This window comes from Jaculus jaculus, chromosome 5 (assembly GCF_020740685.1).
Source record: "Jaculus jaculus isolate mJacJac1 chromosome 5, mJacJac1.mat.Y.cur, whole genome shotgun sequence".
Lineage (NCBI taxonomy): Eukaryota > Metazoa > Chordata > Mammalia > Rodentia > Dipodidae > Jaculus > Jaculus jaculus.
The window spans coordinates 35779942-35797267 of record NC_059106.1 but is presented as its reverse complement, the minus strand read 5'-3'; the positions used below and the strand labels follow the sequence as shown (position 1 = coordinate 35797267).

The 17326-nt window shown below is 42.0% G+C and overlaps 1 protein-coding gene across 2 annotated transcripts in view; it reads right to left on the bottom strand.

The window, feature by feature from the left end:
• Positions 1 to 17326, bottom strand: part of LOC101613057 (contactin-associated protein-like 5) — a 408379-nt gene that overhangs the window by 187649 nt on the left and 203404 nt on the right. For both annotated transcript variants that reach the window (XM_045151145.1, XM_045151146.1), the window contains one exon: positions 2395 to 2659. In XM_045151145.1, coding sequence (XP_045007080.1) covers positions 2395 to 2659 — 265 coding nt within the window. The remainder of the gene's footprint in view (positions 1 to 2394; positions 2660 to 17326) is intronic.

Below are 17326 nucleotides of genomic sequence, written 5' to 3'. Positions count from 1 at the left end.
AGCTTCATGAAGTTTGAGTTACTGGAAGCATGTCCTTAGAAGGGTATTGAGATTCTGACCCTTTTGCCTATCTGTCTGTCTCTCTCTTTTTCTCTCTCAATCTCTTGCTGTGTTCCCTAGTAACCAGGAAGTGATAAGCTCCACACTGCTTCACCATGTGCCCTTTCCACATTTTCTATCACTTCATCATAGGCTGTGAAAGCAAAAGAGCCAGTGACTAAGACCTGGGGCACCATGAACAAAAAGGACTATTTTCTTTTTAGAGTTGCCATCTCAGGGTAAAAAAAAAAAAATCAGAATTAGTTAAATAGCTCATAATTCTCCACAGAACACTGAAAGGCATTATATGATCTTACTTGGACATGCTAGCATCTCAGTTACAAAAATCATGTTAATGTTGCAAAGGAGCTGTGGAGCTATCCCAGTCAGTAACATGCTTAATATACATACATTAGAACCTGGGTTTGATTCCAGTACTAGTGTAAGTGGGAAGTGTAATCCCGAGACACTACCCCCCACATAAGCTGACTGCTGCATTCACGACCCAACAGTGAAAGGAAGGGGAATGAGAAGGAGTAATGGGAGGGGGTGGGATAAAACATGCATTATATATGTGTATGAAAGTGTCAAAATGCAAAAAAAAAAAAAAAAAAAGACAATCAGTCCTAAAGGGGACATCTATATCACCCCTCCAAGCTTCAGGGAACATCATGGAAAAGTAGGGCAGAAAGAATGCAAGATCTGGGGATAGGAAGTAATTATGTGGAATGTGTGGAATGCAATCATCAGGGCATGATATGGCAATTACACTCATAAACTCATAGCAGTGGTGGTTACCTGAATAAGATTTGGCCCATAAAAATTGTATTGTGGGTGGGATAGTGGTTTTTGAAGCCCCACTTATCCCTGAGAGACTTTTGACAGTTAATAATTCCCAGGAGATAATTTCTTCAGTGGTGTAGCTACTGGCAAGTTGCCTCTGGTAAATAATGTCCCCCAACCCTTGCTCATGTGAACACTCCCAATTAAACGTAGTGGGTCAGTAGAAAAGAGATGAATCTAGGGGAGGGACTAGCTAGGATGACAAAGAGACTCAGCAGATTAGGAGGGGATGAGACTGGGCAATGGGAAGTGGAACATATTCAAAATATATTACAGGTGGGTATGAAGCTGTAATATATCTAGTGTCTATTGCAGTGAAACTCAGTGTGTCCCAGACTTCAGCCATCTTTGGGTCATTCAAAAAAATGTTTGCCATGCCCATTTGTCATGTCTAGCGTGACATACTCAAAAGCTTTAAAATACTTTTAAGGAAACCTATTGTACGCTAGGGAGATTTGTCAGTGGGGAAAAAAAAGCAAGCAGAAAAAAAAAATCCACTAACTGCTCAAGCTGGAGGAACCAAATTGGATCCCTAGATGCTATGTAAAAATGTGGGCGCCATGGTAAACTTCTACAGGCATGGGCCTCTGACACTGACAGCGAGATGGGAGATGGAGTTACAAGCACGCGCGCGTGCGCACACACACACACACACACACACACACACACACACAGATAAATAAAGAAAATTTTAACGACAAAATAAAAGAAAACCTATGTCAAAACTTTCTAATTTCAATGTGAAGTTGAATTGCGGGGTTGTAAAACATCACACAATATTGTGATTTAAGGAAAAAAGAACATAGAGATGGAAGTCAGACAAATTCTAAATGAAATCCCAGCTATATCTCTTTGGAACATGTGACTATGGAAGTTGTTTTCATGACTCTTTATTTTCTTATCTGTAAAGTGTCAGGAGGCCCGGGTTTGATACCACGAACTGTATGCACCAGACATGGTGGTACAACCAGAGGTGGGAAGGTGGAGGCAGGCCAGGGCAGCCCGGGATACATGAGACCCTACCCTGAAAAAATAAATAGGTTTTAAAAATCTGCACGAATATATGTCCTCTTATCTAGATGTTGGCCATGTATCGATGATGCTGGCTGGCCTTGCTGAGCACTCTATGGATGGTTCATGTCATGGCATGTGTAGTCTCCGTGTAGGATCTACCATAGTACCAACAGCTGGTTCATGTTTTGCTATGTACTCCTGCATGGCATTTCCAACCCTTACTTCTCTAATGACCCTACTAAGAAGCAATGGTGTTTAGGTGATTTCTCAAGTATAAGCTATTGATTCTGACTTTCTTGGTTTTGGTTTTAACTAATCAGCAGGCAGTGGACATTGCCCTTTCATACTTAGAGTTCATTTGTAAAAACTGTGCTACTCTGCATCCCTGAAAGTTAGATCTTGTATGTTTTTGTCAAAAACCTGACTTTATTTCCCTTGGCAGAATAAGAAATCATACGAGTGCATGCAGAAACAAAGAGCTAAAGAAACCCAGCCTACCGGACAGGATTTCAGCTCCAGGTCCCGAGGCTTTCTGAATCAGAAGCCTCAGCGTTCCTCCCACCAGGCTCAGCTGCAATGTCCCTGAGCCTTCAGACAGCTCTGTGGACAGAAGCAGACCATCCTTGTTCCATGTTCGAAACTGGAAACTCACTGAGAGCCCGTCAATTTGAGGGGTGCCGGGCAGCAGCAGATAACTGCTCCTGGAGTTGACAAATGTGATGGGAACAATTTGTGGTTCCGAGCAAGAAAAAGTGATGTTGCCCTAGAAAACAATAAAGATCAAGCATATAAAATCCACGTTTTTCTATTCTGCAATTTGACAGCCAGTGTATGTATGTATGTACACACACACACACACACACACACACACACGCACACACACACACATCACCAGGAGCTGCCTTCATTTCAGACTCAGCTGCAAGATCTTGCAGGGAGACACACATCAGATTTGTTCAGATACACTTGTGAATCTATTTTCTGTCCATGCTTTAAAGATCATGTTACTATAGAGGCAGTTATGGCTGTGTCTTCAGAGGGTGGGATGAAGAAGAGGGTAGCTAAGGGTAATAGGATCCCTCTCCCCAAAGTGAACAGTGAACAGTGTTTTCTGTTTATTTATTTTTAAGTAGGAAATGGCCTTGAGCCTGTAAGGGGCAATCTGTTTTTTCTTTGAAATCTCTTTTTCCCTAAAGGAGTCTGTCTTCTCTAGAAGCCTGACATGAGAATGTGCATAAGATTACCAGGCTCCTAGATACATAGCATGAGGTCTGGGTTTTCCTTATCTATTTTTCTCTAAAGGAGTTCCCCTTACCTAGAAATGCTACTGAAAATGTGAATAAAATGAAGAGGCCCTGCCAAGCATGGTGGGCCATTTCTTTAATCCCAGCATTTAGGAGGCACAGGTAGAAGGATTACCATAAGTCCAAGGCCACCCTAAGACTACATAGTAAATTCTAGATCAGCTTGGGCTAGAGCAAGACCCTACCTCAAATTTTTTTTTTTTTTTAAGATTCCTAAATACCTGGCATGGTAACTGTACTGGTAAACCTAGGTTCCATCCTATAAATTCTCATCAAAGACCAACATCAGAGTTATGAGGTGGTTTTCCCAATTTTGGAGACCCCCTTCATGTTATTTTCCATTTGTTAAGCTTTATAGTAAAATCTTTCTAAACTTTATTTTCTATAGTCTGTGGAGTTCATTATTCAAACTCATAAAAACCCAGAGTCCATTGGCTCACTGGAGTTTTGTTTGGCCATGACTGTCTGGCACCCTAATGCCTTGATTAAATTGCAAACACGTTTTGAAAATGGTTCCATCAATCTCAAAGACACCCCCAGTTCTCATATTACTATCCATAAAGAGGGCCATCTGAGATTTTATGAAGGAAGGGGTAGAAGCACAACATTTTGGGGGAAAATAAAGGTATAAGTATAATTATATTAACTTACTGAATAAATCCGTATGGCCAGCCAACCATGTACCAAGCATGGGGTAGTAACTTTAAAAGTGACACACATGAAACATCTTTGTTATAATGTGCAATGTGCTGAAAGGATGATAGACACAGGCCCCTAAAGGAGCCTGGAAGCAAAAAAATAACTAGATTTATAAGCAGATAATGGCATGGAAGTAGCATATAAAAGGAGAGCCATGTGTGTTAATTTGCCTAGCACTTATAGCAAAAATGCAGATTGTGTATGAAATCTTTAAAAAGTAGGAAGATGGCGTTACTGTAGGGTTATACCTTGTGGGTCATGAAGGTCTGGTGGACACAAGGAGGTAAGCAGGACAAGAAGGGGAGAGACTCTCCTACCACATGGCTCCCTGCAGGCCATAGGCAGTGAACACAAGACCAGAGATGAAGCTCCGTGAGTCATCACTTATGCTGAGGTGGGTTTGCTGGTGACACAGCTTCCTTTGAGTCACCCATACTCTCCTCATCTCATAAGTCATCCCTCATCCATGCACTGGAAGTGATCCCGATAAACTCACTGGCTCATCAAAATTAGATTTTGGTGCAACTATGTTTTGGTCTCTCACCTGAATCCTGTTTCAAGTGCATGGACATGTGTGTGTGTGTCTCCCCAGGGAAATTTCATACAGCGCCAAAGCTGGATGCTTTGTAATTCAGAGATCACAAGATAGTTCAAGAGAAAAGCATATGGGCTTGCTCAAGTGCTCCCACTGAATTGTAGACTTAAAGAAAACAAAGTTCAAGCTGGGCATGGTGGGGCACACCTTTAATCCCAGCACTCAGGAGGCAGAGGTAGGAGGATCGTCGTGAGTTTGAGGCCACCCTGAGACTACAGAGTGAATTCCAGGTCAGCAGTGAGACCCTACCTCAAAAAACCAAAAAAAAAAAAAAAAAAAAAAAAAAAAAAGTTCAGTTTCATCCAGATTTTGGCTTCTCTGAGTGACAGCCAAGGAAGGCTGGCCTGAGGACAGTGAGGGATCAGTTCACTCCTATCTGATAAAGACCCAGTAGCACCTTTTCTTTCCCCTTACATCCCAGTTTGTAAGGACCTCAATTATTTAAGGGACTGTGAGGGGAGCCCAGAATTAAAGATATCCCTGGACTGGATCCCTGCAGTAAGGGCTTCAAATGAATGCTTTCTGGGATTCTAACTCCTTCAGGTAGAGCCATGAGCAGTGACTAGTACTCCTTCTGCAGTGGGTAGAACTCTGAAGTTCACAGGTATGTTCTCTGTGTGAGGCCATCTGGTTTCCCTGCCCTCCTGTGCTGCTTCCTCTACCTCTCCATTCCCTTCAGTTTCCTGACCCCAAAATAGCCCCCTGGAGCTATCTCAGACTTCAGTGTTGTTAGAGCATTCTGCGGGTAAGTTCTGTAGTGGTAACTCATAGGGCAAGTAGGAGAAAGGAGAAATAGGAGGATGGTAAATTCCTTCTACCAAGCCTGAGTCCATGCTTCAGGGGCCTATGTTTCCAGCTCTGTGGCCCCTCACTGGCAGCATGGTGCTTCTGCTTATCAGCTCATCCCAGCTTGCCTAGTGCTAAAAGACATGCCACGCAGTATTTCAAAGCAACAATACTTACATTCCCCCAGCAGAGTTGAGAAAAGAAAAGTTCGCTAAAGAAAAATGCTGCTTTTGAAATCAATGTGGATTATTTGATCATTTTCAATAGTACAATTGACTACAACAGGATCCTTCTCTGCGTAGCATTTGACAGTCTCCACCAATTATTTTAAAATAGAATGCAAAGAAAGAATTTGTAGGACGGGGGGGGGATGGGTATTTCAGTAAGTTAAAGAGCTTGCCTCGCAAGCATGAGGACCTGAGTTTAATCCCTAGTATATAGGTGAAAATGTCAGCTGTGATAGTGTGCACTTTTAATTCCAGCACTGGGGAGGGGCATACAAGCAGATTCCTGAACCTTTCTGGACAGACAGTCTAGTAAAATTGGTGACCTCCAGACCAAGACTGTCTCAATGGACATGGATGATGTTCCTGAAAATAGCCAGTGAGGTTGTCCTCTGCCTCTCACATGCAAGTGAACACATGTAAACCTGCACCCACACATATGTATACCCCCACATAAAAGCACACACGTGGGCTAGAGAGATTGCTTAGTGGTTAATGTCCTTGCCTGCAAGGCCAAAGTACCCAGGTTCAATTCCCCAGGACCCACGTAAACCAGATACACAAGACGGGCATGCATTTGGAGTTCATTTGCAGTGGCTAAAGGCCCTGGTGTACCCATTCTCTCTTTCTATGTCTCTCTGCCTCTTTCTCTCTCAAAGAAATAAATAAAAATAACATGCACACACACATGCCCTCTCTACACATGGAGGTAACTTGTTTTATGACTGTGTTCAAAAAGACATAGTGCATGGCCAGCAGGTATATTCTACCTGATACACCACTTTCATCTATTTTTTTTTTTCAAATATCAACCTTCCCATCCCCACAAAGGGAAATCTATTCCTTGGAGTCAATATTTGTCAAGCACTGAAATACAGTGTGCTAAGTATAGGGGTTCGTGAGCTGCCTGTATAAATGTAACATTAATTGCAATCTGCAATCATTACATATGTACTGTGACTGTAATTGGTTCACATAGGACTATGATAAGAGAAGGCACATTGTGAATTCCATGAGGAAGCAACCTGTACTGGCCTTGTAGTTGAGAATGAAAGCATAGAGAACCATCATTCTGGGATAGGGGATTGTCCTGCTAAGAGGACCAGTAACCCACAGCAATGGCTGCCCTGTGGAGGCCTCACTAAGGGAAGCAAGGGGACAGGTATGGATCTTTCTTCCCTTTCCACTGTTCATAAGACCTGTAGGGTTCTCACTGTCCAAAACACACATCCTCGTACTACACTGGAAGAACTAAACCCTAGTCTCTGAACACCTTCATTTAAGATGAATGCCTCTGGCCTAGCTGGCTATCACAGTAGACACGAGTTAGCTACCCATCCCACATATGACAATTAAAGACACAACTATTGTTCAAAAGTGAAAAAAAGGAGGTCTATTCAGTGTGGCCATGTTGGGAAAAGGAATCAATAAAGGGCACAGTGACCAAGTCCAAGTTTTGCGTCTGGACATGATGCTCTGGTTGTAATAGAGGGCAAGAGGTATGGACAGCTAAGCAGTCCTGTTCAAAGTGTGGACCCTCCCCTTCATTGATCCATTCATCTTCCTGGCTCACATCCTACGAGATAGTTTGAATAATTGCCATGTTGTTAATCTATTAATTACTGACAATTGTCCTCACCTGGGGCAATGGACTGTCCTGTGAAAGTTTTGCTATTCCTGCAATTCCAAGCAGACTCAGGAAGAAAGGTTTAGGATGTAACTTACCTCTGTGCCTTAAGTCAGTGTGCAGACAAAAGGGTCACGTTTTCACCCTGGTTTCAGTTATCTTGTGGGCTCAACTGAGGAGTCAGCAGATTTTAGCAAAAACAGCTCTAAGGACCATTTTCCCATTTTCTCACTCTACACACTAGCTCCTGAAGGACTGACAACCTTCAGCACAACTGAGGTCACTGCTCAGGACTATGGTAAAGCCTCCCAGAGCAGCCACTGCCATAGATCCCCGGTCCTCTTCACAGAGGCCTCCTCTGTTTCCAAAATGGCAGCACTCTGTGCTTCAATCCTTGGATGCGCCTTTCCTAGTTTTCTTTATGCTGTTAAGTCAAAGCCACAAAAAGAGGTTTATGTAGCTTACAAGTGTGGGTGTTTGAAAGTGAACAGTCGGGTGCACTCAAGTGTTTGACATCTGACTAGGTAGGGTCCCTTAGCCGGGTCCCAACACAGCAGAGACACAGAAAGAGAACTGGGTGATGCAGAAGGAGGAAGACACTTGTGCTGGCCTTGCTTTATAGTAACCGACTCCCCAAAAATCTGGCTCTTCATGAAACCAACACCAATCCCTTCTGAGAGTTGGCGGCATATGGTAGTTTGAATGTATGTACCCCATTGACACACGTGTTAAAACTTGTAACTTGGATCTCCAGCTGCCTGTCTGGAGGAGGTGCCACTGGGGGCAGATCCTGGAGTCCAGCCCCAAGGTGTCACTGGAAGGGGATCTGAATTACAGCCCAAAACTATAAGAGAGAAGTTTGAGCTCTGGGAGTCCTGCTTGCTTCCAGTTTGTGCTTATTGCTTTTCTGATTTTGCTTTCTGAGTGGTTATTTCCCAGTGCTTGGATCTATGGAAGTAAGTGACTTCTGCAGCCACTGATGGAGTTACCCCTGGATCTGTAAGCATGAAATAAACCCCTTCCTCCCATAAACTGCATCTGGTTTGGATGTTCATCCCAGCAACATGAAGCTGTCTATAGCACAGCCCTGATAGCCTAATGATCTGTCACGAAGCCCCTCCTTTTAAGGACTCACCACTTTCAACACCACCACATTGGGAAACAAACTTTCAGCAAATGATTCTTTGGAGGACACACTAAAATCAAACCTAAATCATACTGGAGGACCACGAAATGCTTTGGGAATGACAGGAATCAATTCACAAGGAGAAATATGAGTGATGTGAACACAGGAGGAAAGCCTTTGCACAGGCTACAGCCAGGGAAGAGGAATATTCCAGGACCCAGAGAGGTGACTGCGGTTGGGTTGTGGAAAAAGGAGACAGAGAACCAATCACATCAGCCTTTAGATCATGTTGGAAGTTTGATATTATAGGAAGTGGAAATGGGAAAGATTGAAGAGAAAATTGTAACTTCTCATTCAAGAATGGAAGATTTGGAAGGCATATGGTTTTTTAAGACCAAAGATTTAAACACAAGGCAAGAGAATGGTGCAGTTCAGGGCTAGGGAAAAGGGGCATAGAATGGCCTAGAAATGGAAATGGAGGGGAATGGGGAAATCTTGTATTGAGCTGCATGGGATGGATGGGGCAAGGTAGGAGAGATGATTGGCTCAAGACTACATGATTAGGCTTTTTGGAGCCATTGTTGAGCTTTTGTGGAGAAGTCCTTTGGGAGAAAGCATTCTTTCTTAAGCACATTAGGTAGAGATTCCCAGGTTCCAGACATAGTCTGGGCATAGGGAGAGAATGGAAGGTAAGTCTCTTGAAATCTTATAGGAACCCTATAGCAACAGAGCTGAGCATTCATACGTGTGCTTCACCAAATTCATCAGGGGATAATTAGGACATGGACTGTGCTGTGTGAGAAGAGTGTAGACACGGGTAACTCTTCTGGAAGCTTTCCTTTCATGTGTGGAATTGAATTTCAGAGTTTGTTGATGGTTCAAACCAAAAGCCTAAAAGAGTTAGTTGTGTGTGTCCACTACCTATAGGGTATGCTGATGAATTATTATGTCTGGTTTTGCAAGGATGTTTCCAGATAATATTGGCATTTGAATCAGAGACTAGTGTCAAGCAGATGACTTCCCCAGTGTGGATGAATGCTACTCAATCTAATGAGGGCCCCAGGGACATAAAAGCAGAGAAAGGAGAAAGTCATATTTTATTCTATTTCCTGCCTTATTTTTTTACATGGGGCATCTGAACTTTCTGCTGTCCACAGGATTGGATTTAGATCACCAACTAAATTCTCCTAATGCTCAAGCCTTCCAACTTAGATTCAATTACACCATTGTTTTTATTTCTTCATTTGGTTATTTTTCTGGGGTGTCTAGTTTACACATGGAATCATGAAACTTTCCAGCCTCCAAAATCCAGTGAACCAGTTACTCATAATAAAGTTCAGTACCTGTTTGCCTATTCTGTCTATCGTGTGGGTGTGGGTGTGGGTGTGGGTGTGTCTGACTTGGTTGGGTTTCTCTGGAGATGGGAAGGGTAACAAAAGTAAGCTTATTTGTAAGACACTTTCAGGAACACTTAGGGTGAGAAGGTAGAACTTGGCTCCTAGTCTCCTCTGCTTGAAAACTGCATGTAAAAAAGGACAGAACAGATGGTTCCTAATTGCTAACAGACTATCATCTGCCCAAGTTGATGTGTCCTGGTCATCACATCACCTATACTAGAGTGTGAGGACACCCTAACAGCAAATAAAGCTTTTTCAGCCCTTCATTTAGTATTATTTCTATGTTAACATGACTATGAAACACATTCGATGCCTCTCTCCCTCCACTGACCTTTCCTGAGTCCACAGTCATTATCTTATACTTGGTCTCCCTGTTACCCCGAGGGAAAACTCCTTGACCATAAGGTTTTCCTACTTTCCTCATGGTGCTTGTCTTTAGGGGCTTTCCAATGATATATGCTACTTACAGAAAATTGTTGTATTTTTTATAGTATCATGTAACAGCAACTTTTTGTCACCTATACAAGCCTTACTTAAGGGGGCATAGAGCATCTTGCTTGGGATTTTGAAAAGAAAGGGGATGTGTTAAATTTAGGCAAAACTGGATTCTGGTCATAAATACTTCCTGGAACCCCACATCTTTCTGTTCTCATTGTTTCCTACTCCAGGAGAATGATAGCAGATGGTTTAATGTAGGTAGAAAGGACAGACATTAGTTCTGTCTGGTCTGTCTATTTTCTGAGGTCCCATACTATTCTGGATGGTCAGAGGTGACTCACTTGTACGACATCAGTTTTCTGCAACAAGGTTGTTGGACTGGGTAGTTCTAGGATTCTCTCAGGTTCATGTGTTCTGGGGAACTAAACTTGATAGAGGAAATTGGGGTGTCTTTAGAATGAGGGAGCCATCATTGGCTCTCGGTTGGGCTTTAGGGTGCCAGGTGCTCATGATCACACAAAACTTCCACTGAGTCAGTGGTCTCCAGGTTCTTGTGTATTTGAAGAAAGACTCCACAGCTCTTGGTGAGGGTTAGAAATATTTTATTATAGAGCTTAAGAGAAGGAAAGCAAGTAGAGCTCCTGCATAGCAGGAGGAGTCCCAAGCAGGCAATCAACATTGTGACTCAGATGGGGGTTTCTTGTAGTGATAAGACTTTACTGAAGAGGAGGGAGGAGAGAACTGGTCAGTCCAGTTCCCATGCTATGTTGCTAGGTATCCTGGTAGTCTTACTCATAGCCTTATGCTTGCTTTCTAGAGAAGAGAAATTCCTTTAGGCAAAAAAAGATAAGATCAGACCCTTCTGACATTTCTTGCCTCCAGCAAGGCAGAGGTTGAGACAAGTCCTTTATGGAAAAACAAGGAAAAGACCATATTCCATCTTGCAGGCCCAAGGACATTTCCTGCTTTAAATTAAGAGAAAAAATAGTGTTCACTTTTGGAGCCCTCCTGCCCTCAACTCCCTAGTCAGCTTCTATGTTCTACTATTTTTTTTTTTTTTTGGTTTTTTGAGGTAGGGTCTCACTCTAGCCCAGACTGACCTGGAATTCACTATGGACTCTCAGGGTGCCCTCACACTCATGGAGATCCTCCTACCTCTGCCCCCTCAGTGCTGAGATTAAAGGCATGCACCACCATGCCTGGCAATGTTCTACTTTTCATCAAACCATACATCCTCATCATCTGTCTGCTCTGTGGAGAAGGAGTTGGCATCAACTGAATCATCTTATCGTTGGCATGAGAAATGCAATAAAGTATTTACCGCTCTCTTTTATGAAATATTTTATTTATTTACACACAAAGAGAAGAGAGGATAGAAAGAGCGAGTGAGAGAGAGAGAGAGAGAATGAGAAAGGGTGAGCCAGGGCCTCTAGCCACCACAAACAAACTCCAGTTGCATACACTACTTTATGCAGTAAGCTTTATGTGGGACATCCAACCCAGGCCATTAGGCTTTGTAGACAGTGCTTTAGCTGCTAAGCCATCTCTTTTGCCATTACCTATCTTTTAATGCACATATAAATATGCATGTGTGTATGACTATTCATAGGTGAGAGCACATGTGTACGCAGGAGAACATCTTTGTGCAGGTGCACATGCATGTGAAGACCATAGGACAACCTTGAGTTGACATCCTCAGGAATGATGTCCACCTATTTTGAGATGGTATCTCACTGTCTGGAGCTTACCAGTTAGGCTAGACTAGCTGGGCAATAAGCTCGAGGGGTCCTCCTGTCTCTGCCTCCCAATATACATTATGAGTGAAAACCATGATACTTGGCAGTTTCACATCAAACTCCTTATGCTTTTGAGGCAAGCACTGTACCAACTAAGCCATCTTCTCAGCCTCAAGTATTTGAATCTTAAAAGACATTTTCTTTGAAAGATTCTGAGCTTAAAGAAAGAAAGCTAGGCTCTTCCTTAAATCAAATTCCTGTCTCATTATAGAAAACATCTATGAATCACCACAGATGATAATTAAATATATATATGCAAATTAGCAGAAGATAATGTAGAAAACTCCAGAAGCCAGACATTTTCAACACCTTCAGCAGGGTATGAAAACTAATTGAGTCACTATTCTTTCTTTTCCTCTCTCTCCTTATACTAAATGTTTCACAAAAAGAATGCTAAGCTAATACTGAATTGGATGAGGAATTAGGGTGCTTGACTTTAATGGAGATGATAAAATGGAAGAAATATATGAAAGTGCTTAGCTGCAAGCTGGTCCAGAGGCTATACAGCGCAAGTCAGAGGAAAGCAGGAAAGAAGAGAACACATTCTGAACAGCATCCTTCCAAACGTATGCAGGCCATTCTGCCAAGCCATCCGAAGTGTGTCAAATGCTGACTGAAAGCCAATAAAACTCATCCAACTAAAAGCCTTCATCTGTGACAGAGGGGCTCATCCAAGAAGTGACCTTGCAATAATAATATTATTATAGTGATCTCCTCAGGACAAATGCATGGCAGTGTCATGACAGCAGCTGTCTGTCCTGAGAACTACTGACAGGGAAAACTCTGTACCTTTTAAGTTCCTGTCATGTGACCCCAGAACAAATCAAGCATATTGACACTGTTCTTTTACACAGCATGGTCAACTTCATGAGATGCTGCTGTGTCAACAGACACAGTGGATTAGTGGATTAGGAAATAACACTGTGTTTATAGAACATGCTCAGCATGCAGCAAGGGTTCACTGATGACCAGCCACTTCAGGTCTCAGCACATGACAGAAATGCCATGACATATGAGGCCAGAAGAAGGAGTGAGTAGAACTGTGGCTCCTCAGAGACATTCATAATGAACAGGTTCTATGGACCCATTTCACAGATACAATTAGACGTAGCCTTATATTTATTTTAGTTAGGCTAACCAATATGCATGATAAGTGATAAACTTAACCTTTAGCTGTGAAAGACAACTGCCTGAACTTCCCATGTAGGTGCTGCCTTGACCCATCTCTATTAGACATCTAGCCTCTGGTCAAATTTTACTCATTTGCCAACTTTTATTGACATCATTAATCATGGATTGTGTCTAAAATAAGGCATCCCTGGTAGATTATCCAGCCAAATTTTGACTTTCTATTTGGAGTTGCAAGTGAATTCCTACTGGACTCATCACTACTCAAAGACCTATCATTACTGATATCATTACGCATTTGAGAAAGATGATAGAAAATTGGCATCTTCTCTGCTTTAAGTAGTAGTGTGGGCATAAAAAGCCATAAACTAGAGCCACATGAAGACCAGGCAAATCCGTGGCATTTAGTCACTTGCAATCACACACCAGACTTTTCCTTCAGGATTACATTTGACCCCACAAACATTGCTCACCTGTTTGTCTGGGCAGACCTAAAGGCACTTAGCAACAAAGCAGAAGGAGCCACATCCCCTTCAGTGTTTTCGAATGGCCCAAGGTCACAGATCAAGATAAATTTGGAATAAGCATGAGTCCAGCTACTTGGAAGGGATGGAGACATGGAAGATGGGTGAATACTTCCCTCCTTTTGGGGCCCTTCAAATGTAGTCACAGAAAAGTGCTGATACACCCTGTCTCAGACCCTGAGCCAAGGTGAGAAGTCAGAAGCGGCTAGTCCCGATGTTTAAGACCCTAAAAGAATACAACAGACCAAGCTTGAAGCTCTGCTTACCTTGACTGATTTCAGTTTGCCAAAGGTGCTATTTCCAGAGGTTGTGTAACTATGCTGAGCTGTTATTTACGAAGAAGTTTTATTGTGGGTGTTTGTTTTGTTTTTAATCATCATCCAGACATGACAACACCCTGGTGAGTAAAAAAATAAAGCCAGCTGTGCAGGGCTAAACTTCAATCATGAGGCATCAAACAAAGCCAATCAAGCATTTATAAACTGAGGAAAACAATCTTTCTAGCTAACCTGGGAAAGATTTCAAAGCCTCTTCTTGATTTCCTAGATGAAGATAACTATTTGTCATTGGATGTATCTGAAAACTACCTGGGCTGACTGGCATGCTATCAGCAAATGTGGGGGAAGACTGCCCTGTGTGTTTCCTGCTTCACAAATTCAGGGAGGGCAGGGCTTCATTTTCACATCTTAGGGAAGATAGACTCCTTCACATTTTCATTTATTTATTCAACATATATTAATAATTAGCTCACACAGGTCTGGCCCAATTTTCATACCTAATAGAAATCCAGAGGAAGCCAATCTTTAACTGCACTTCCAAAGTTTGCCTAGCAAGAGAATGAAGTTCAAAGAACATGCCATCGAAGCTATGATTGAAGAAAGACATGCCTCTTGCTAGTATGTAGGCAGACATTAGGCCTGGGGTTATTGAAGGATGGACCCCCACCTCTCATTTCCTTGGTAACATTCTAAAGGGAAACATCTTAAACACTGGGCCATAGCAGTGAGCAGAGGAACAAAACTCTCCAGTCCAGGGTGAAGCTTGTTAATCACTCACCTGATCAAGAGCCCACCATTCACCTATAGTCATGATAAAGAGGTGAGAGGAATAGTTATCCCCTCAATGAGACAGTGTACTTAAACCTTCAGAAGCCCCTCCCTCACTGAAGTTGCTTACAGACCTCCCTGGATCCTGCCCACTTTTCTAACTCAGAAAATGTGATTTTTCCTTTGTTACTCCTCTTTAGATGCTGGTCAAAATCCCAGGCATGTTTAATCTGATGGGGACTTTTCCACCTTTTTCTCAGTAAATCTTACAAATGCCTTGTTGTCCCTGTGGCTATTTTTTATGGGTATGGATAGAAAGAGAGAGAGAGAGCCTGGAAAGAACTCGACAGTATGAAGATCTGTGACAGCTTCATAATCTGAATTTCACAGGACAAATAAGAAGGAGCAGAGCTGACATTGGGATTTGGGTGAAAAGAGAAGCAAAGGAAAGACAAGTATCAGAAAGGTATACCTTCCTTCAGAAATATAAAGTAACTTTAGACATATGATACCTTCATACATACTATAAATTGCCTTTGAGACAGAAGCTTTGACATTATAAAAACAGTCAATAGTTTGATTTGGCTAAACATACATGTCACTCAGGGACTCACTCAGGGGACATTCAGGAAAAAGCATCTCTGGTACTAGAGGGTGTAGTGGTTAATATTTATTGTCAAATTTACAGGATCTAGAATCAACTATGAGACAAACTTCTGGGCATGTCTATGAGGGAGGTTCTAGAACACTCAGATGGGAAGACCCAATTTAACAGTGGGGGTTGCCATCCCATGGGCTTGGATCCTACAGGTAATAAAGAGGAAAGAGCAAGCTAAGTATTAGCATTAATTTCTGTATTTCCTGACTGTAGACTCATTGTGCCCAGTTGTCCCATGATCTTGTCACCAAGCCTTCCTTGCAATGGTGGACTGTATCCCTTCAAACTATGACCTGAAATAAATCCTTCCTTAATTTGTTTCTTCTCCAAGACTTTGTGTTAGCAACAAGGAAGTAACGAATGCAGAGGGAAAATTCCACCGATGTGTTAATATGCACGAAAGGCCAGAAGATGGACTCCCCCATGGCCCTTGCTGCAGGCCATTGGACAGTTGCTACCCACATGCATCTGTAAGCAAAGACTCCTCGTTCAGGCCACAAGTTCACTGGCCTCACATTTACTTTTGAATTTGCTTCTTCTTGACTCTCCTAAATCTCCTAGTTCTTGCTTTCAGCTCTGTGACTTTAGGTTTCATTTCACCCCCCCCCCCCCATTAGTGTTAGTTTCTTGCTTTATATTTTGTGATTACTCCAAGGGCACTGAAGAAAATAATTCCTGCCCTAAATTTTGGCTTTTGCCAATAGTGTTAAAGTTCACATTCAGATAAAACCTAAAGGGAGACTTTGGGATTTGGAGGGTGGGGCACTGGAAGAGAGAAAATAAAATGGACCTATGACTAAATTTAAAACATCTCAGCCTTAAGTTAGAAGATTAAAAAAAAAAAAAAATACCTGAGCACTTTTTCAGTATTGTTACCAAGTGATGTAAAGCTATTTGGTAATATGACTAACAGAATTAAAAATATATATATAAACAAATTCCCAGGAAGTAATCTGAAATTGAACTAAAACTGCTACAAAGGACATTATTACTTATAATATAGTAATTAATAATAATAATAAAGTCTAAAAATGCCAGAATAGTTAACTAAATTATAGTACATACATAAGACAGGCTATTTTGCCACCTCTAGTGATGTTTATGCTAAGCATGGGCATTGCTTAACATCTAATGTCAAACTAAATGGAGTGACTAGAACTTCTTATGAGTCAGATAACATACACTTCTGTCAAGAAGTGGATATACAACACAGATTAATTTGCTTAACAGTGGCTTTCTCTGAGTAGCAGAATGATGGCAATTTTCATCTGTAGTTTTATATTTCCCTTACATTTAATTCAAAGAAGACTAAAGTTTATAAGAATAGTTTTAGAGTTTTCCAAATATAATTCACTTGAAAGCTTTTATTAAAATATGTTATGGGGCTGGAGAGATGGCTTAGTGGTTAAGCGCTTGCCTGTGAAGCCTAAGGACCCTGGTTCGAGGCTCGGTTCCCCAGGTCCCACGTTAGCCAGATGCACAAGGGGGCGCACGCGTCTGGAGTTCGTTTGCAGTGGCTGGAAGCCCTGGCGCGCCCATTCTATCTCTCTGCTTCTTTCTCTCTGTCTATTGCTTTCAAATAAATAAGTAAAAAGAAAAAAATTTAAAAAAAATATGTTATGGATCAACCATATGAAAATCTCCTTCTTTGCTAGCTAAAAATTATGTGTTCAGAAAATGAGGGTGGGCAAAAGATATTTAATGCTGCACCTTGAAAGCCTGGATTATTACAGAAAAATTTCAATGCCAAGGGTGGGAAATCCCATAGTGAAGTATTAGTCAAGGAATCCTAGATACCCCCAAAGTATTACAAGTAATTGCAAGGGCCTTGGTTGCCCACCAGGGCTAGATGGTATGGTACTGGTGTTGAAGACATCACATGATTTGGTTACAGGACACTGAGAAATCAAACGTCAGCTGACGTAGAGCCTCCTCCCTGTTGACTAGCTTTCATGGTGATGGAAAGTGACATGTAGTCTGCTGGAGAAGAAAAATCATCAACAGACATAACCAGCAGTGGACCATGTACACTACACAGCTGGTCAGCCAGGCAAATGATAACAACTGGTGCGATGGTGCCAT